This window comes from Meleagris gallopavo, chromosome 1 (assembly GCF_905368555.1).
Source record: "Meleagris gallopavo chromosome 1, MGAL_WU_HG_1.1, whole genome shotgun sequence".
In the NCBI taxonomy this organism is placed as follows: domain Eukaryota; kingdom Metazoa; phylum Chordata; class Aves; order Galliformes; family Phasianidae; genus Meleagris; species Meleagris gallopavo.
This window is the reverse complement of record NC_139404.1, coordinates 105,410,970-105,432,155: the sequence shown is the minus strand read 5'-3', so window position 1 is coordinate 105,432,155 and position 21,186 is coordinate 105,410,970. Positions and strand designations below refer to the sequence as shown.

The 21,186-nt window shown below is 40.8% G+C and overlaps 1 protein-coding gene across 2 annotated transcripts in view; it reads right to left on the bottom strand.

The window, feature by feature from the left end:
- Positions 1-21,186, bottom strand: part of DYRK1A (dual specificity tyrosine phosphorylation regulated kinase 1A) — an 84,392-nt gene that overhangs the window by 16,780 nt on the left and 46,426 nt on the right. For both annotated transcript variants that reach the window (XM_085242933.1, XM_085242939.1), the window contains exon 3: positions 8,031-8,230. In XM_085242933.1, coding sequence (XP_085099059.1) covers positions 8,031-8,230 — 200 coding nt within the window. The remainder of the gene's footprint in view (positions 1-8,030; positions 8,231-21,186) is intronic.

Below are 21,186 nucleotides of genomic sequence, written 5' to 3'. Positions count from 1 at the left end.
TCTCCCCTCAGCCTTCTGTTCCCCAGGCTAAATAGCTCCAGTTCCTTCAGTCTCTCCTCATAGAGCATATTCTCCAAGCCCTTCACAACCTTCTTGCAGGCTAAATAGCTCCAGTTCCTTCAGTCTCTCCTCATAGAGCATATTCTCCAAGCCCTTCACAACCTTCTTGCCCTTCTTTGGACCTCCTCCAGCACCTCAATATCCTTTCTGTACTGAGGTGCCCAAAACTGAACACAGTACTCAAGGTGAGGCCTCACCAGTGCTGAGTACAGGGGCGGGATCACTTCCCCAGTCCTGCTTGGAGTGTGAACAAAAATTGATATAATTACAAGCAATAGTAACACTTCTCTGTAGTATAGAGCAAACTTCAGAATATTAGCAAAATGACTTAAGAAAAAAAAAAAAAAAAAAAACCACATGCTACAGAACCAGAGATACCCTGACTGTAAACAGAGCTAGAATTATCCACAGGTAGGGACACAATTTTTCAGGCATTGACTGAGGTCTGTGGGTATTGCCACCCTTTTCTGGCTTCCTTCCCCAGATTTTCACTCAGGTTGCTGTGTAAAAGTAATAGTAAGCAGCATATATAAGTAAAGCTATAAGTTAAATTAATTTTAAAAGCAGCAGGCAAACAAGCATCTCTTTCAACACTTTATCCTGCCTGATTCAGCCCAATCATTTTTGAAAGAATAAAACAGAGGGTACTGAAAGAATAAAAGAAATTGAAAGAGAAAAAAACACACCAAAATTCTTGTTGACAAAGCATAAACATATTCTTCCAAAAATATCTGAGACAGAAGGAAAACAAGGGAAATGAAATCCATGCTCACATTCATTACAGTCTCTGAAGTCTGGTCATCATTAATTAGGTTAATGATTAGGTAGGTGAAATAATTAAGAATTTGCTACTACCTGCTACAACACATTAACTTTCCAATTATATCATTGTAATCAATAAAATCTCTGCTGAACAATCTGGTCAGCAAAACCTAAAATGTGCAGGTGATAAGTGATCTTAGATACATACAGAGAGCAAGATGTTCAGCCATCAGCCTGACCTTTAAATTCCAGGTGCTTTGTGAAAACTCAACTGTTGGAATCTGTTACCAAATTCTGCCTAGGAATCTCACCTCAACTTCCTTATCAAATGAATCAATTTTGTAATCTTTTGTATTACACAGAAAAAAGTTTTGAGCAATCAGAATATCCATGAAGATAAATGTTAGCACAGCACAAAAGAAATGCTTGTCTGAAGACGTGAAAACTTCTAAGCTCTTATCTTATATTAACATCAGGCTACGCTGAGCTCTCAAGATAAAGTCAGTTGAGACAGAACAGAGAAATATTACTGCTTGTTTCTGTTCAAGGAGAAAGGTCTCAGAGATCTCAGCTTTCCTATTCACTCCAGGCCACATCCTCTTCCTGATTTCCCAAAGTGGGTTCTGGCACTTGTCAGAGAGGTAAGACCACACAACCCCATCCTGCAGGCAGGCACAACACTCAGTGAATCACTGAGTAAACCCCTACCATTCAGCAATTTTGGGGAAACAAGAGCCTTAAGCCTGACTACTGGGGGGGAGAGGGGAAGGGAGGGGAGTGTAAGAGGGGGGACAGAACTGGAAGTTCCTAACTGTATTTTAAAAGCCTGTAAATAAATGGAAAACCAAAGCAGTCTGGTTGGGAAGTATCTTCCTGTTATTTGCTCCTTGCCAATGATGAGATGAGTAAGTTTTGGCCACCATAACCATTAGGCAATAGGTGCAAGAAAAGATAACGTAAACATTTCAAGGGTAACATAACTTTAAAAAAAAATTATGTAATTTTAATATAAATTGCCATTACAGTTTCCTAACCTCTAAATTGTATGATAGTGAATGATTCATAAAATACCAGAATATGGTCTGCAAGCTATTACAAATGAAAACACAAGCAGGACAGAGGAGGAATAAAAACAACAAATTAACATTCAAGGCCTTGCTTCCTTACTTTTTGGTTACAAATGAAAATCATCATGGGAATTCGAACAAGATAATACTCCTCAAAAAAAAAAAAAAAAAAAGGGGAGTAAGTCCTCAGAAAAGCAACAGATAGACCAAAAAAAATAGGAAAAAAAATCAACATAAGGGAGAACATTTTTGCTATTCATCAAAATGACACTGTTTACACAAAGTGCTGCTGTTCTAAATGTTAGAAGTTAAGAACTAGTTTAAGCAACTGACAAGCAGTATCCTTATGTATCTAGCAGCAGCCTGACATTTATTTCATGGAATCATAAAATCGTTAAGGTTGGAAAAGACCTCTAAGAACACCTAGTCCAACAGTTGACCCATTCCCACCACACCCATGCCCATGTCCCTCTGAGCCACATCCACACAGCTCTTGAACACCTCCAGGGTTGGTGGAGGTGTTCCACCACCTCCCTGGTCCCCCACCACATCCTTATCTCCAGATTGGAGGGATGTGGATTTGATGGGTGGACCACTCAATGGATAAGAAATTGGTTAAAAGGCCGCAGACAGAGGGTGGTCATCAATGGCTCTGTGTCCAGGTGGAGGCTGGTAATGAGAGGCGTCCCCAAGGGTCTGTCTTGGGACCGGTGCTCTTTAACATCTTTATCAATGACATCGATGACAGAATTGAGTGCACCCTCAGCAAGTTTGCTGACGACACCAAGCTGAGTGGTGCAGGTGACATGGTGGAAGGAAGGGATGCCATTCACAGGTACCTTAATAGGCTTGAAAGCCAGGCCTGGGTGAACCTGATGAGGTTCAACACAGCAAAGTGCAAGGTTTTGCACTTGGGCCAGAGGAATTCCAGGCATCCATACAGACTGGAAGGAGCGGTCCTTGAGAGCAGCCCTGCAGAGAAGGACCTGGGGGTCCTGATGGATGAAAAGCTTAACATGAGTCAGCAGTGTGCTCCTGCAGCTCGAAAAGCAAATGGTATCCTGGGCTCCATCAGAAGAGGGGTGGCTAACAGGGACAGGGAGGTGATTGTCCCCCTCTTCTCCACTCTTGTGAGGCCTCATCTGGAGTACTGTATCACAGTACTCCACAGAAGGACAAAGCTGTCGGAGAGGGTCCAGAGGAGGGCCACAAAGATGATTGGAGGGCTGGAGCAACTCCCGTATGAAGACACGTTGAGGGAGCTGGGTTTGTTCAGCCTGGAGAAAAGAAGGCTGCAACGTGACCTAATCGCAGCCTTTCAGTACCTAAAGGGAGCCGATAAACAGGAGAGGAGTCAACTCTGTACAAGGGTAGATAACAACAGGACAAGGGGAAATGGTTTTAAGTTGAAGGAGGGAAGATTTAGGTTGGATGTCAGGGAGAAGTTCTTTACAGAGAGAGTGGTGAGGTGCTGGAACAGGCTGCCCAGAGAGGTTGTGGATGCCCCATCCCTGGAGGTGTTCAAGGCCAGGTTGGATGGGGCCCTGGGCAGCCTGGTCTAGTATGAAATGGGGAGGTTGGTGGCCCTGCATGTGGGAGGGGGGTTGGAGATTCATGATCCTTGAGGTCCCTTCCAACCCAGGCCATTCTGTGATTCTGTGCTACTGCCTCACCACTACTTCTGAGAAGGAATTTTTCCTAATATCCAACCTCAACCTCCCACTGGTAAACTTAAGGCCATTCCCTCTTATCCTATTGTTACCTGGAAGAACTGCCACATCCCGTTCTCACTACAACTTCCTCTCAGGTGGTTGTAGAGATTGATGATCTCTCCCCAGAGCCTCCTCTTCTCCAGACTGAACAACACCAGTTCCCTCAGCTGCTGTGCACCCCTGTGACAGCACTCCCAACATCAGGCAGGGTGAAGGGGAGAACTGGTGACATTTTTGCCTCTCTCTACCTCGTGGAAGCAGAATTTGAGCCTTTGCTTACAATAAACAAGATATTCAGCCTTTTTGGCTAAATTAAAGCGTTGGGGTCTTCTTGACTTTTTTCTTCCTCCTTATCCCTTTCAAATACTGCCTCAGTGAGGTCAAATACTTTTTTTTAAACACAAAATATTAGACAAGAGAAAACATTAGCTTTTCTGGTACTTTTACAGCAACACAATATGAAAGTCTTTTCCTTCTTAATGTGAGGGGAACACATTATAGATTTTAAGAGGCAGCGGAGTGCTCAGCTTGGACAGCAGCCACCAGCTCGGAGTGCTGGATGTGGAAGCAACCAGAATGATGTGTCTCGGCAGCCCTCAGCCCACACACATCCAGGGGAGGTGTGAGGCTCTCCATGCTCCTCCTCTGCCCTGCAGAGGAGCTACCTCTGCAGCTACCAAAATCCCAGTGAGTGCCCAGCAGGAGACAGCCGCAATGAGTTTGAGCAGAGCCCTCTGTCCCCAGAGGGAGCAAAACACCTCTCTTCTCTCTGCATCTCTTTTACCCAGGATGGAAGAGGAGGCTTTTCACTCCCTGTGCAATCCAATAAGTGGAAATATACAAGAAAACAGTGTCTGTTCAGGCTCTGCCGAAGCAGGGAGATCCAATCAGACTCAATGCTTCGGTTTAATGACATCTCATCACTTTGGAACTGCATTGGAAGTTGATCCGAGTGTCGTCACTTTACAGGGCTGTTTGTGTGAACAGCTTTGGTTTGGCCTGAACTCTAGCTGTGTAGAAAATAAGACATGTTTCATTGGGCCTAGAGAGAATATCATTTATTATTTATTTATTATCTATTTTAGTATTTCCTTGTTCTATAAAATGTTAGGATCACAAAAACTAAGACTTCATCACCCTAGGTTTTATTTCCAATCCAGTTATTTTTGTCTGGACAGGAGCAACACACTCTACGTAGAAAGTTCAGTAATTGTAGCAGTCAACTACCCACCCTTTTTAACGCTTGTATTCTCGATTTCTTCAATTAAAGATTCACTAAGATGCCCTGCAAATCATTTCACACATTTTTAATTAGTAAGAATGGAGTTTATTCGAAGCATGAAATATTTAGAAGATCTGAGGGAAGGCATTCCTTGCAAACGACTGTTCCCAGCGAGAGCAGTTCCCGGCCATGCAGTGCCCCGCTCCGGCCAGCAGATGGTGGCTGGAGCTCGGGAAAGAATTTTGCCCGGCCCCCAGCACGGCCAGCAGCAGCATCGGCTCTGGGAGTCTCTTGCTTTCCTCACCACGCGGCTGAGGTACTGGGGTAGTCTGGACACGCTCTCGGAAGCAAAAAAGCTGGCAGCTCACTGTCCATCACTGTCAGACAACTGTACCCAAATGAGCTGCATTGGGTGAAACCGGTAGCACCAAAGCAGACCCAAGTGTCTGGTGGGCTAATGATCTCTGTTGCATTAGGAAGTTCTGGGAAAGGGAAGCTGAAACCTAACTTCTTGTCTGTCCAAGTGGATGCAAGACACTGTATTAAAAAGTTGTAGCCTTTACCAATTACACTTCCTGCATCTGCCAAAGGTCTGCTTTTCCTTCTTCTGCTTTCATTTATGGAGATTAAATGCACCTATTTAGCCCTCTACAACAGAGATTCAGCCCCTTCCTTAGTTAACTCAGAATAATTTTTCTTCATGCGCACAAGTCAAATTCTTAAAAATCTAAAATAATCAAAATCTTAAAATCTTAACTTGCTGCCCAAGTTAAGAACCATTGATCCTTAAGCAGATGTACTTCAAAACATAGGTATATGCTGACTTTGCTACTAAAGAGTTCACCATCACTGAAATTTTGATGTTACAGGCTTTAGTAACAGGCACACACTTAACAAAAAGAACTAAGGGCTGAGAGTGGGATTCCAAAAGAGAAACAGAACAACCACAGGAAGATGGTTCAGACAATGACCTCTGCAAGAGATTTTCCAAACCAACATATACAGGGCAGAACTGCTTTTATCAAGGACAGAGAGAAACAAATTGCAGCACATTCAAACCAATAAATAAGAAGTGGTTCCTGTAAAAATGCCATAAAGAGAGAATCTGCAAGATGTATGTATCATACAGATATGAAAACCTAGATAGTATGCAGATTTCATCCTGTATGAAAGGCAAGCAGATAGTGGTGTCCACAGCAAGGGAGAAATTTAAGACTGCACAAAACCTTCACCAATGGAGGGCCATGGTTTGTATAGAAAGATATAAAAGTCAGGCTTTAATAATGATGAACTAGAACTGACAGCTAGACACCTACAAAAGTGCTACAAGAAAGAAGGATAGAAAATTTTGCTCACACAGAGACAAGGTGTAGAGCAGATGATCTGAGTCACTAGCATAAAGATGTTAGCTGAATTTGGTTTCACAGATGAGTTTGAGCAGAGATATCACGCAAAGGCAAAAAGATAGTGAGACTTCCCAGTAGGCCAACGGAGAACCTTCATACCAACCTGGAAGCTGATAATCCGAACCCATTATGTGAAATTTTGATGGGACAAGTACAAAAACTCAAAAGAGGAAAGAATCATAAAAAACAAGAACGCAGAAGATTTCAAAAAAGTTGCCCATAGTTTAAGTCAACAGAACTAAATGCAGCCAAGAAGATAAATAAGTAATGACTCAGGGCTGCTTAAGCAAAGAACTATGAAGACTTTAGCTATGTAGTTACAGTAAAATATTAATTTTCAAGCTACAGCGCAAAAAAAAAAAAAAAGAGGATGTAACTGGAAAAAAACACTAATTCTAAAATGATATTAATGTTACAAAGAGAGGTTTATAGTCCATATCAGGAGGTAGCCAGCTGATCATTTCTTCATAGGGTTCACCTCTCAGAACCAACCAAAACTTTTTCCCTACATTCATATACTCCTCTTGGTAGACTACGTTCTTTGGTCAGCAACTCTTGACTACTCTGAAAGCTATTCCTCAGATTTCTATTATTCACCTACCATTTAAAAACCACTGCCACCATAAATAGCAAGAGATGGTGATACATCCTAAAGTTTGTTTTTTTGGATAAACAACAACTAAGTGCTAATACGTACTAAAGCTCATAGATGTGATGCCAGATTATAATGCTTAGGTAAGTACCCTGGAATGGTTTAAGGAACACGAAAAAATTTTCTTAATTGGCCGATTGGTTCACTAACTTCATTGTAGACGTTTTGGCCTTTAGCCTAAAAAAAGTCTCATAAAATATTTTTGCAGATTTCTTAAGATAATGCTATTTTATATGGTCAGATCTACTCTTCCTATTGGATGGCTTACAGAAAAATAAAAACATTCTTTGCCAGTTCCGTTCCCTTCTCCATTCTTCACAGAGCCCTCATCAATACAAATCTCCAAATCTTAGTATCAAATATCCTGGCACTTTGAATATTCTCATTTTTTCTAATCTTTTTCCGCATAAGCTCCTTCTGACAAAGCAATACCAACAGAACATCTGTTGGTGGTACTCTAGATTTTCTACTGAAGACAGGTAGGAGCAGACCTAAACCTGCTGCAGCAGAAGACTTCAATCTCCACCTTCTTTAAATGAAACGTCCCATCAGACTGCAACAAATTTTGAAGCTATGATTTAGAGACTTCTGGATTTTAACACTTTGAGACTCATCTGTGTTGAAGTCTTGACCACTGGGCTGTGCCTCTTTAAAAAAAGCAACAGACATCTTTTACACAGGAAGATAGTACCAGAAACACTGACCGTAACAGCTCAAAAGTGTCCACAGACATTGCCCCTAACTCTACTCACTTTAACTGACAGCAGTAGAATCCCAGTGATAAGTAGTTTGCCTTTCCTAGTATTGTGTTTTGTACAAACCTGTACATTCCAATTGTACTAGCTAGCGACTCTGCATCAAAACACTCATTATTAAAACAATCACATTCCAACATCAAACAGCATTGAGGAAAAAAAAGAAAAAAAAACAACTCTCTCCAACTCGACCTGAATGATCTTGTACTCCCCTCTCATCTCAAAAATGTTGTAAGTAGAATAATCACAATAAATATGTACCAGATATCTGAAAACAACTTCCAGAAACATATTTGTCCATTCATCCTTGGCCTTGATCCTGTAATTCATACATCTACAATGTACTTAGAGAAAGAACGTCTACATCTAAAATAACTTTCTTGTTATCACTTACCTGGTTTGTTAGAGGTTGCTGAATCCGGTCAGTGTATGATGAGGCAGAAACCTGTTGGTCATTTATGTTCTGCTGCCGACGATCACTGTACTGCTGATGCGAATGGGACATCTGTCCAGCCATCTGAAGGCCAGCAGCATGGAATGAAAACGATGGTGCAAGCCGAACAGATGAAGGTTTGCATGCTGAAGTCTCTCCTCCTAGAAAGATAATGGGAGTTTTTAATGCAAAGTTAATGGCTTTAAAATATTTACCTGAGTTAGTCTCCACCTCCAAGCCTACAGAGCATACAACAAACTAATAGCTTCACCATTTTAATATGCGTAAGTTTTCATACACAATCAACCCAGAAATCATTCTCATATTAAGATTATCTAGCTGAATTACCTCTTTCCATTTCAGTTGTGACAAGTTATTCATTAATCATTTATTCGTATTTATACTTAACATCCCATTTCTAATATCTTCATCTGCGTGTACTAATTCAACTGGAATTTGACAAGGGTTATTTTCAAACATATGAAACTTGAGTGTGGATATCCAAGAAAGACAAGAAAGCATTCAGGTTCTGTTTTTTAAGATTGTTAACAGCAACTTTTTGAGCTGATGATACCAAAGGAACAACTTGCATCCAGCTTCATCTGCTCATCTTCTCTGGTCTCAGTGGCTATGGTTCCTGTGAATAGTTTGCTCACTAACCTACATTTTGAACTTCCACTGCACACCGTACTTCATCTCAGCTTACTAACTCCAACTGCTGAGTTTCACGGAGCTACGGTTAGCAAGTATGCAACTTCAATTAATTCCTTTTGGGAAGGTGAAATCAGACTGCAAGAAGCAAATGTAAGGCAAGAGACAAACAAAATGCCTGGTGTCAAGTTGCAGGAGAAAGGCAAACTGCATGGCCAAAGTATTATATTCCGTAGCATACTTAAAAATGCCAGATCCCACAGGCATAGAAACTGCCTCCAACTGGGATGGATCCAACATCTCTCAATTGTTATTTCAGATATGTCAGATGGCATTTACTTGATTCGTAGTCGTCTTGTATTTTTACTGCTCTCTAACAGCAGAGGACAAAATGCAAGTACGGCTTGATCTTCTTCATTAATGGAAGTTTAGCATGTTCCACATGTAACACCTATCCTTTTGCTTTTTGCTGTCTAAATGGGCATCGTGCTGGCACAACATAAGAGAGAGCACGATGAGACAAGCAGTCAGGCATACTGAAACCACTAATGCCACTGAAAGAATACAAGTGGAAATTAAATCTAAAATCTAGAAGCATGATTATTGGTAAGGATTAAATTTAGAAGCGAGACGTGAGATAAGCAAACTTCTTAACCAGCAAGGGAAACCTCCATTGCATTTACCATCAAAAAATCTGCAAGAAAATATAATCAGTACAAAACAGTAGATGAACATCTCACATCAATTTGACCTCCTTAAAAATAACTGACTATTCAGTTTGCCACTTGTTAAGAAAAAAATAAAATAGTGAAAAATGATAGCACGTAATTGACTTGGCAACTAATAGAGCAGTAGAAGAACTACATGAGATGAAATCAAACATCATATTAAATTAAGATCATTTTTCTCTTGCAAGCTTCACAGTGTTCAACAAAGCCACACACAAGGTCCTGCACCTGAATCGGGATCATCCCAAGCACAAACACGAGCTAGCAAATTAATGGATTTAAAGCAGCCCTGGGCAGAAGGACTTGGGGGGAGCTGATTGATGAGAAGCTCAACATGACCCAGCAGTGTGTGGCTGCAGCCAAGAAAGCCAACTGTATCCTGGGCTGCATCAAAAGCACAGCTAGCAGGCTTACTAAGGTGACTGTCCTCCTCCACACCACCCCACTTGGATTGCTGCAGGAAGCTCTGTATTTTATTTTTCTCTTTTACCCCAGACCAGTTCCACAATAGCACACTAGATACCTAGCACACTAGATAACTAAAATTTTATTTTAAAATATCTGCATTTGCACATACCCCCAAAAAGCAAAAATTCATGCGTACATACAAAACAAAAAACAAAAACAAAAAAAAAAAACAACAAAAAAAAAACCAACAGCATGGAGTTCTAATTTATATTCTGAATCCATAGTATCTTCTGGCACACATGAAAGATCACATCATTCAGAGAATACACTGAAGAACGCACTGGACACAGGTTTTTTGTTTACTTTTTTGGTGTTTTTTTTTGTTTTGTTTTAAAAGGAGAGAGGGAGAAAAGTGTAGTTATCCCTCAAAAGAAGGGATAATTTTATATCAGCTTTAAACTTTCCATGCAGGCACATCATTTCCCCTCCTGATTCCACTAGCATGATGATACAGCTTTAGCTTTCTGCATCTTCCCAACTGAAGACAGTCAGATGGATCAACCCTGCTAATTCAAAAGCAGCATCCCAGAAAGAATTTCATAATTTATGAAAGGCGATTGGACTGTAAAATCACAAAGAAAGTTTCTCAAAGAAACTGTTTGACAATGTACTCATTCCATTTTTCTTTTTTGGACATTCAATGTCTAGCAAGTAGTTACCTATTTGGTTGGTGATAAGCTATACACAAACAATGATGTCAGCATATCCCAATCAAAAAGTTTCTTGTTGCAAACAATTTTATAAGTCACTGTTCTTTGTTAGAAACGTAGATCAGTTCTACAGAGCAACACCTAAAATATGACAGCTTGCCTACAGTCTGATGACTGGAAGTCTGGTAAACAAGTAGACAAGTAGAAATTGGCTAGTTAGTACAGAGTGTTCTTATGCCAAAGAGAGAAGCATCTTAATAGTCCCTGTCAATATGATGGTACCCAACCATTAAAATCCTGCAATAAGCAAGAATCATTTGGGTCAAAAGTTTAAGAACTGTAATGACTGGCTCTAAAATATCAGTAGCCAAGCAATTTCTACCTATACAATTTCTATTTGTCACTGAAATGGAGACACTGAAAGTTCACAGGTTTCTCTTCCTGAAACCAGTCTAACTATCAGCAAAAACCAAGTATGTTCAGGATATGACCCTTGATGAAAACACCTGACCTCGTCAGATTTCAGACTTTGATCTGTGATACTTGCAATCTTTCCGTGGGACAACAAAGCCCAAGAGAATCTCACAACATACTATTATAAGCCAAGAAGCAGCTAGTAGCATTAGGAAGAAGTGAAGAATAAGGCTAGAATCAGAATTTTGACCTATTGTTAGGCTGACTTGCCACTCGAAGTAGGGGCCTTTGTGTGCAGACCAGTTTCAAAAAACTTATGGTGGCCAAACTTCTGGAGCTCTAGACATTTACAAAATCAACCAATCTACCGACATCATGAGGGTACTAGATTCCAAAGGAGCTCATATACATCATACACATACTACAGGATACAAATAGGTAAAGAACAAGTTCTATTCAATCATCAGTTTTCCTTTCGGGCCCTATGGTTACATTTCAGCATGCAACTTGGGAAGGAAACAAAGTGACAAGAAAGTAAAAAGCATGCCAAGATCTCTAAGTAATGAAATACTTCAAAGGAAGATCTGCAGATTTGCAGTGGCTAGAACCAGCTTAAGAATGGGTTTTAACTAATGTGTTAGGTCAGAGAATGGCAAAAAAAAAAAAAAAAAAAAAAAAAAACCACATAGTTGAAAAGTCAAAATAATTTGTTTGCCTATAAGACTAAATCAGAACTTGCTGTGACAGTAAGGTCCAACTACAGAATGCATCCCTCATTTCAAGGCCAGGTTGGATGGGGCCATGGGCAGCCTGGTCTAATATCAAATGTGGAGGCTGGTGGCCCTGCCTGTGGCAGGGGGGTTGGAGCTTCATGATCTTCAAGGTCCCTCCCAATCCAAGCCATTCTATGATTCTATGAATCGTTTCAGCCTGGAGTGCATATTACCTACAGTTATGAATTGCAACAGCTCTTCAAAGTGAAGCTATTCTGAATGCTCTATTTCATACTGATGTTCCATATCCCATAACATAAGGTAAATGTAAATAATGAGAGTAACTTTTTATCTTTTGTAAATTTACTGTCTCCTGAAAGTAAAAAAGTGAGACAGAACTGAGCATTAAAAAAATGCAAAGCCATTGTACAAGCAAACAAGTGCAATGATAACCAGAAAAGAAAAAAAAAAGTTAAAAGAGGATAGATAGCATAAATGTGATTATAGAAAATACTTAAATTATAACCTCAAATGAGGTTCATAACTCAGAACTATCTGAAAATACAGATACTGCAGAATTGGACTGGCCTGTCACATGGAAGAAGGTAAATCTCATTTCTTCAAAGAAGTACTTGAGCATGGTGGAAAGGGAATAAGTTCAAGAATATATTTCTTAATTTAGAGAGGAAGAAAAATAATTCCTTTATTCAAAATGGTTCATTTCAAATGACTTATCCAATTATCAAATAAATTAGTAACTCAAAATAGAAAAACATTTAAGAGGGTAATTATTAAATACATGAACTACAAATTAAAATAGGAGAAAAATTGATACCATTTTATACATTAAAAAAAAAATTCAATAGTATCAAAATTAAATCACCTACCTCACCTACAGATTTTAGAATCTGTTCTTATCATTTTGACACCTATGTAACTCATTTCCATGTTACCTCCTCCTCAAAAACGTTTAACACATCCAAGTGGTGTACTATATTACTGGTATTGTCCTTTTAAAATAAAACAACACTCAAATATCCATCTATTGACTGCTAAGAGTTGCAGGAGGCTCTGTGTGCCAACTCAAGAGTGGAACACTGTCTCTGAAACAGAATACACCAAGTATTTATATAGTATATATAGCTCAGTAAGTACTGACTCTTAAATCGGTTTTCCAAAAAAGTTGTGTATTTTGCTCTTTTAACTTTAGTGTCAAAAAACATGAAAACTTCAACCAAAGTTTTCCCTATGGTTGGGTCATTGTAAGGTCTATTCTCTAGACAGAACTGTCCAATATCTAACAGACCTGGAAGTCATGACAGAGCCTTTCCCATGGTCACTACTTGGGCTACACGCAGAATGTATCATGCATACTTTCTGTCTTTAAAAAAAGCCCGGAGATTATATATCAAATTAATAAAGTAATAAAAAGCTATGCATAGTCACAGCGTTTCATGTTCCTTTTCCAAATCTGGAGTGTGGTCAAATGTAAGCATGGAAGAAGTGCTACGTTTAATGCTGAAAACAATTACATACTGTAGAGTCAATTCTGGACTCCAAACATGTTAGAATTAAACCTCCAGAGATGTAAAATGCCAAATAAGCACGATCAAAAAGGTCAAGAGAGCAATCCATGTATACACTCAGATTTGTTAGGTCTGGGAATAAGTTCATCTTTATCAAATGATTATTGTTCCCATGTGCTTTCATGAACACCTGTATCCTCCTCTGACAGTTGCTGTTAAATACAGAAAGGCTGTCTGAGCAACTAAGCTAACAGCTTACCAACAAATTATAGATACTCTGACACCCCAACCCAGGTGCATAGTTACATCCTTACTCCAGCACATGTGGTGAAGAGAACAGAGCACTCCTCCCATAGGGAGAGGCTGAGAGAGCTGGGATTGTTCAGCCTGATGCAGAGAAAGCTTAGGAGGATCTCATAAGTGTCTGCAAAACTCACCCTATTTCACTCTCTTTTCTCTGTTCTTCAGCATTTACCCCAGAAAGATCTTGACTGTCCTTTTACCTCCTCCACCTTCTGCCTCATCCTCCCTTTCCCTATTCTACCTCTACTGTTTACTATTTGGGTCACAAAGCAATGTGCTGAGATATTCCAACTCAGTGATAAGTTCACAGTTGAATGAGAACATGCTAGAAAACATGAGAGAATACAAGTGTGAACTGTATCATTCACCACAATCAGTAGTCTCATTTCCACATTCTGAGTTCAAGAGCTTGTGGGTCTATACCACAGACCAAACGTGACAGTTCTCAGTAATGCATACGACTGGTTCACACTTCAAATCTGTTCATTTCCAATCTCTGCAGTGCCATCACAAGTTAAGCCCTCCATCCCCTCATTATTTTTTTCTGAGTGCCAAAAGAGCCATCAGTTTCCTCAAAGAGAATACTGTGTTAGTTGACAAACTGTACAACACTTTTTTTTTGGGGGGGGGGGGGAGGCAGGATGAGTACAAAATTAATTCCATTGCAGAACTCTGTTCTATCTTGTTCTTTAAAATCCATGCTTGGAAAAGTTCTCTACTAATAATCATTACTACCTCACTTATCATTCAATGCACCTCTTAGAAACAGGTCTGAAAAAGGGAGAAGACTGACCTGTGCTTCCTTAACAGCCAACCACCTCTGCATGGTTAGCGCGTCCTAAAAGAGGCAGTGAGCAATTAGCAAGAGAGACAAATCGCTGGATCTTGAGAACTCCCCATTCCAATGAACCCCCACATTTAAGAAAAGTCAGACTACCTAGGTCTGCCAAAGCACAAGAAATGTCAAGCACTTGGGATTTTGTAGTCCATATCAATCATTTTTAAGCAAGAAGCAAATGCCAACCTGAACTCTAAGTGAACTACTGCTTTGCTGAAATGCTGTTTTGCCTATTGTCCTCGTGCAGTACATTCAAAACGACCACATGAGGATTTGAGGGTACACAGATTTAACTCAGCTTGCTATGGAATGAGGAAGGCTGTGAGAGAACCCAATGAACAAAGGAAAATTACCTGCAGCAGCAACTGCAGAACAAACAACTCCGTTATAAATATCCTTCCTCTGGAGGAGCTATATTATTGTGGAGGAATTATATTATTAAGAATGGCTCCTTCAGAAGCTATTCTACAATAACTATTCAGTCAACTTCCCTGTACAGAAATACTAAATGCTACCTTTGCTCAAAGCAAAATTAAGTCCTAAACTTAGAAGCAAGAACATTATTGAATACTGTTCGCAATGCACCCAGGTCACAGAATTTTCTTGCTTGCACTCTTTCCTAATGGAGTAAACTGCAGAGAAGACAAAGAGTTTAGGAGGGGAAAAAAAATTACTTTTGGGTGTCATCTTTCCCAACAGTTTGAGGATCTTTGACATGACATGTCTGCCACGTGCCTGCACATTCGGCAGAAAAAATGAAAAAGAAAAGCCAGGAGAAGCTTCACTAATTGTTCTGAAAGCGTCACGTCTGCCCCTGCTATCCCCTGCCCTAGAAGACCTATGGCAGGAGGTGGATTTGCGCAGGAATTACATGCAAACACTGCTGCTTTTGCACCTCTACTTCCACGGGACACCAACTCTACTCTGCTCTAGAAATGCTGTGGCTAAGACCTGTGATTGGGAGAGACTGCGGTACACACCTCTACCCAACCACCTCAGAAGTCTGGTACCATCAAACTAGGACTACATTCCCAATGCTCTCCACAACAAGTGAAGAGAAGGAAATTTCTAAAACTCGCAAATATAAAATTCTTTAAGTGGAAGACAATAGAGAAGTTTAGGATTTAATCCACCGGCAACACTATAAATCTGCTTCATTACTTTGAGTAAACTGTTGGGAGTTTTAGAACAAAGAAAATTATGTGAAAGTGAAATTATTTCTTCATAGAAGCCCAGAATCACCAAAATTCTCAGCTAAAATTTACAGGAAACATTAGCATGCTAACTCTAACCACCAACATTCTAAGCTCCATGAGAACTATGCTTTGCAATGCCTATTCTTGAGAAGTAGGGTGCCTAAAAGTACACATCTGAGGAAGTCTACAACTCCAAAAGTAAATGGTGAGAATGAAACCTGTATGTGCAGGCCCTCACAAAGACCAGAAGCCTGCAGCTAGGTATGCACTCAACTAAACAACATGAAAACTGAAGAAGCTGGAAACAACAGAATAGTTCCTCAGTGTCCCTATGTAAACCAATCATGATACTATCTAGCTATACTAACAACCTACTTAGTTTAAAAGAGAACGAATGCTATGCTCACTGAATAGGTTGCCATACCACTAATTTTATTTTCACTGCATTTAATATAATATCATGGAATCACAGAATAGCTTGGGTTAGAAGGGAACTCAAAGTCCACTCAGACCCAAACCCCTGCCATGGGCAGGGCTGCCACCCACCAAATCCCCAGGGCTTCATCCAACCTCGCCTAAGACTGTGCCCCAAATAGAATTATTACTATCTGCAAATATATTCTACATAGCAGCCATTGGTTTTGTACCCATATAATTTTCTTTCTGCAGTATTCTTGTAAGACTGAAATTTATTTTATCTAAAGAAAAAACAAGGAGAGGCAGGTTAAAGACAAAAAGGTTTCATGGTGTTAAATTTCTGATTTTGTATAAACAGAAAGACTTCCATAAAGACCAGGAACACACACTATAGGTAGATCTGTTTTACTGAGCTCTACAGAGGAGAAGCTTAATAGGAAGTTTCAAAAATTCAGGAAAAGTAAACCACATGAGAGAGGTCTGAAAGATGTTCATTTCTGTTCATAAACAAAACTGAGCAAGAAGGGGTACTTGTTTCATATTGGACTAAGAAACATAGTTCTAACAATGGGGCACTAACATGGGAATTCCTCTACATATCAAACCGAAGTTCCATTCAAAATCAGTATCCTGTCCGACAGTGGTAAACAGCAGTCACCCAGGAGGACAGCAAAAGGGCAAGCACATAGCAGTATGTGCCAGGCATGTTCTTCTAGTCTGCAGTTCAGGAGTTACATAAAGCCAAATCCTTGTTATTAACATAATATACTTCACTCATTCTTCTCCTCTATGGATTTTTTTTTTTTTTTTCATTTCAGCATCTCTAGAACATCCCTTGGCAAAAGGTTCTGCAGCTTACTCAGAGCAACCCTTACTCATTAAGCAACATCTTCTAGTTGCTTGTTACAAACCTGCCATTTTCATCTGATGCTTCTGCTGAGCAGTAAAAAAAAGAAACAGTCTGCTTTCCTGCAAAGAGGCAATGATACTGACATGAGGAAATGAATGAGAGGCTTCAGTCCAGCAATTTTGTTTATTCTATTACTAGGGGTCTGGTTCATTGCTTTTAAGCTCCCTTTAGACCACATGCCTTCATGTGATCCTCAAAGACAGGATAATCTAGTATTTAGAGAAGAAACATTCTCTACCACATACCTGTATATACATGGGCATATTTTGTATTTAAGCTTTTATTTTTTTTATAATATGTTCTCCAGAAGTTTTCCTACCACACTGCAACTTTGTCCAACATTTCATCATGAATGTGCAGCTTGAGAAACATGGGTCAAATTCAAGAAGTCTCAGCTGATGATTCAGCCCAATATGGCATTTTAATTGTGCCAAATGAAATACACGAATCAGAACAGCTAAATAATCAATACTTTATTAATTATTAATAAAAAAGACTAACATTTGCTTAAAAACTGGGAAAGAAGATTTATTAAAAATCCTCAAAACAGCAAATATTCATTTTTCAGAGGACAAATGTCGGTGAAGAAGAGCCAAGCTTAATATTCTCATCTTTTTTCCCCTCCACGAACCTATGTTTAAAATTTCACACAATTAAATTTACAGTTGTACAGTTTATAAGTTTCTTAATTTAATGACAATCCCGTCACTTAAATAACATGGACATAAAGACAATGAAAATGGCTTAATTAGGTGAAAGGCCACACCTGTACATCACGTTCCAGCATAACCCATGAAAAGCAGATATGAATTAAAAAAAAAAAAAAAAAAAAAAACACTGACAAATTCAGTAAATAAAAAAGTGAAAGGGAGAATACCTCATAAGTCACAGTAACCTTGTAATATGGACAACAGCAACTCGGTGACAAAGTTTAAAACAACATGGTTGTATGAAATCACTCAATTAAACACACTACAAAGGAACCCCTACACTTACATTGCATAAACCCTCAAAAGCCAACTCCAAGTTCACACAAATTACATTACATCTTGGATATTTAGCTTCTTAGAGGCACTAGAAATCACAAAGTACAGCTGAAAAATTAAAACAAAACTTCACCAAAATAAAAACTGGATTTAATCACAGGTCACTCTGACAGCAAGCTTTGGTCTTCATGGCACGTTGACTTGGAAATGACTGCAGACTATTGCTTATCTGAAGCAAGGCTCTCACACTCGTTCAGCCAACTCTAAGCACTACATCACGAGAATGCTGCATGTTCTCTTGGTATTTGAGAGTCAATTAATCAGAATTTATGAAAATCAAATATTTTGCGTGTGGATGTTTTCAATTAAGTATATGGCAGAAAGAAAAAAAAATGTCATCAAGTTGTACCACTTCTGGCAACGTTCCAATTGCAGCTGAACTCAAGGGCGACCAGATCTGCTGACAACAGGGATGTGTCACAAATACGCCAGCAAGAGTAATTTCCTCCATTATTGCTAAGTGCTAGGTGGTACCACGCCTCATATGTGTATTAATATCTGTGAGGGGAAGACAGAAAACAACAACAACAACAAAAGAAAGAATGCAGAATGTATGCAGATGGATTTACTCCATTCAGTAATGCACTGGTAGCAGGAATGTGAGCATTTGCGTGCAGAAAGGCTGTGGCTTGCCCAGCTGAGGAGCCCTGAGAAAGGGTTCACCCTGGAAAGAGCAGGACTGAAGGCAAGCTAACCCGGGGTCAAACGGGAGAAGCGCAGATTTGGAAAGCTGACTTCTAATTTTGAAGCATTTTGTTGCTGTTGATTTCCTCACGTTCTTAGGCAGGAATGACACAGAGACCAAAGAAACCCAGACTCCACAGTTACAGCTGAGGGGTCCTTTTTGTGAGGAAAACAAAAAAAAGACAACATGAACACACCGTTTTGTTTTTTTTTTTTTTTTAAAGGCAAGCGTGTGTTCCAGAAATAGCTGGTTCTATATTCACACCATCCACAGATACGTATCTCGGGAACAGGGGTTACTGCGTTTCAGAGAGCGCCGGCACTAAGCTGCCCGATGGATGCTCCCCGAGCCAGCTGCCTGCACAGACACGGCTATCGCGATGTCAGGCGCTTTAATTGAAGAGAGAGAAAGAGAGAGAAGAAAGAAGTGGGGACGCGCAGTGACGGCACTCTTCCATCCGCACAGCACTCGCGGTGAAAATTTATTTTCCATTAGCCGGCGCTGGTATATGCCTACTGCACAGCACGTGCCCACGCACAGGTGCACACCGGGACACACACACACACCACACATACACACACACAGCGCTGAACGCCCCGTTCCCGCCCTCAGACCCGCTCCCGCTCGTTGCACAATGCAGAGAGAGGCGCGCAGAAACCGCCGGAACCCCAGCAACAGCGGGCAATTAGCATAGCCTACCACGGCGGCGCCGCCAGCTGATTGGAAGAGGCGGCCGGCATGCTGGCCAATCAGGCGGGGCTATGCAAATCGCATCCCGCAGTTGCCAGGGCAGAGCTGCCGGCTATTGTCCAATCCGAAAACAAGCAATAAACAAGCCACGAAATTGAGCTTTGTCACATTTTCAAGTTGTTGTTAACACTTTCAAGTTTAAAGCGAAATTTGCTGCGTCTAGCGGAGATTACAGGCATGTTCTACATTTCAACCCCGCAGCAAGGGCAGGGCCGCGCAGTCACGATATGCGGGGATTAGGGCTGAGCGCTGCGGCGGGATTCGAACTTGCGGCGTCACGGCGGGCCGGCCGGGGGGCGCCTCTCATGCCCGGGGGGTTCGGGGGGGTCACGCAGGCATCGCTCGGGCGCCCCCGAGTGCGAGATTCCCCCTTAAAAAAGGCTTCAGGGGACTTTTCCGCCACTGTGATACCTGGAAGGGGGGAAGTTCCCTTTCGGTGTGCAGTCAGATCCCCTGATACAATGATAAGGCTGATAAACTGCAACGGCTGGTGCAGGCTGCTTCCTTTCTGTTTGTATTTTAGGAGGAAAAAGACTGAAGACAAAATCTCCTTAACTATTCACCCCACTAACAGATCTTAAATAAATGAGTTTCAGCTCATTTGACTAAACAGAACCAGCAGGTTAAGACTGAACGTAGAAAATGTGTGCCATAAAGAGAACAAGCCCATTTCTTCCCTCAGTTACAAAAAACTAAGAGAATATAAGAAAAAAAGTGTGAGAAGTCTGAGAGAATACCTGCAGTTCTGTGTCTGCATACAGCAGCAGATACATAGACATAGACCACCACAGGCCCTGACCACCAGCACCTCTCAGCTGGCTTCCACACGCACACATACGGATACATGCAGTCAGAAAACTGCCACCGCTCAGCACGCTCAAAATGAAGCGTCTAGCTCAATGACCGACCCACGGTATCCTGCGGTCACTGCCTCAGAGGGGGAAGGCAGCTGCACAGCCCGGCTCTGCCGCCTGCTACACACAGCAGCCTCTCTCAAAGCCACCCAAGGACAGTGACACCATTCCGCCCAGCCACCAACCCAGGGCACCACCGAAGGGCGGAGGGCTCCCTGTTTCTTTGTCAGTCGCTCTGACGTGCAAAACTTGGCAGCTATTAACCACAGAATCTACATTTTCTTAAAAAGCGTTGCAAACGTAGGTTCCAGAGACTGAGTCTGACAATTTTGTTGGCTCCCTCATCGCAAAAATTTAACAAATTCTTTTCAAACTCATTATCAGTAGTAAAATTACTATTTCCTTATATGTCCAAAATATATAAAATTGCCTTAGTATGTGCACCAGCCCCTCTGACACATGCAAAAAATCAATTCAATCTGTTCTGCATCTTGTTTGAGCTTTTTAAACTAAATTTGTGCTTTTTGATTTATGCTCATCTAGCAGCACACCCTGTACTGCACAGCAGCAGCAAGCAGAAGAGTGTTATCTGACCATCGGCTTACAAGATTTTCCAAGCAATCCATCCTGGGCCAATACCTCGCAGCACTAATCCTGCTAGTCTGCTCAACTGCCCTCTCCAAGTAATACTTTTATCAGCAGTTAAGTAAGAGTTCACTGTATTTGTGCCGTGTCTTTTTTTCCCACCTCCAAAAAGAAGACAAATAACACTACTTACAATCTTCAGTTTAGAGTGCAAAACTGAAGACTGAACATAAATTACCTGCTGCATGGCAACACAGCAAGCTGTAGAACTGTGCATGAGGTAAAAAATACAAAAATGCTGTCCCTAAACAATGCCTATAGCTAACATGAAGCCCAATGTCTAAACTTCACGTTTTAGATTCAGTGTGCTTTTCCAGCTGAGC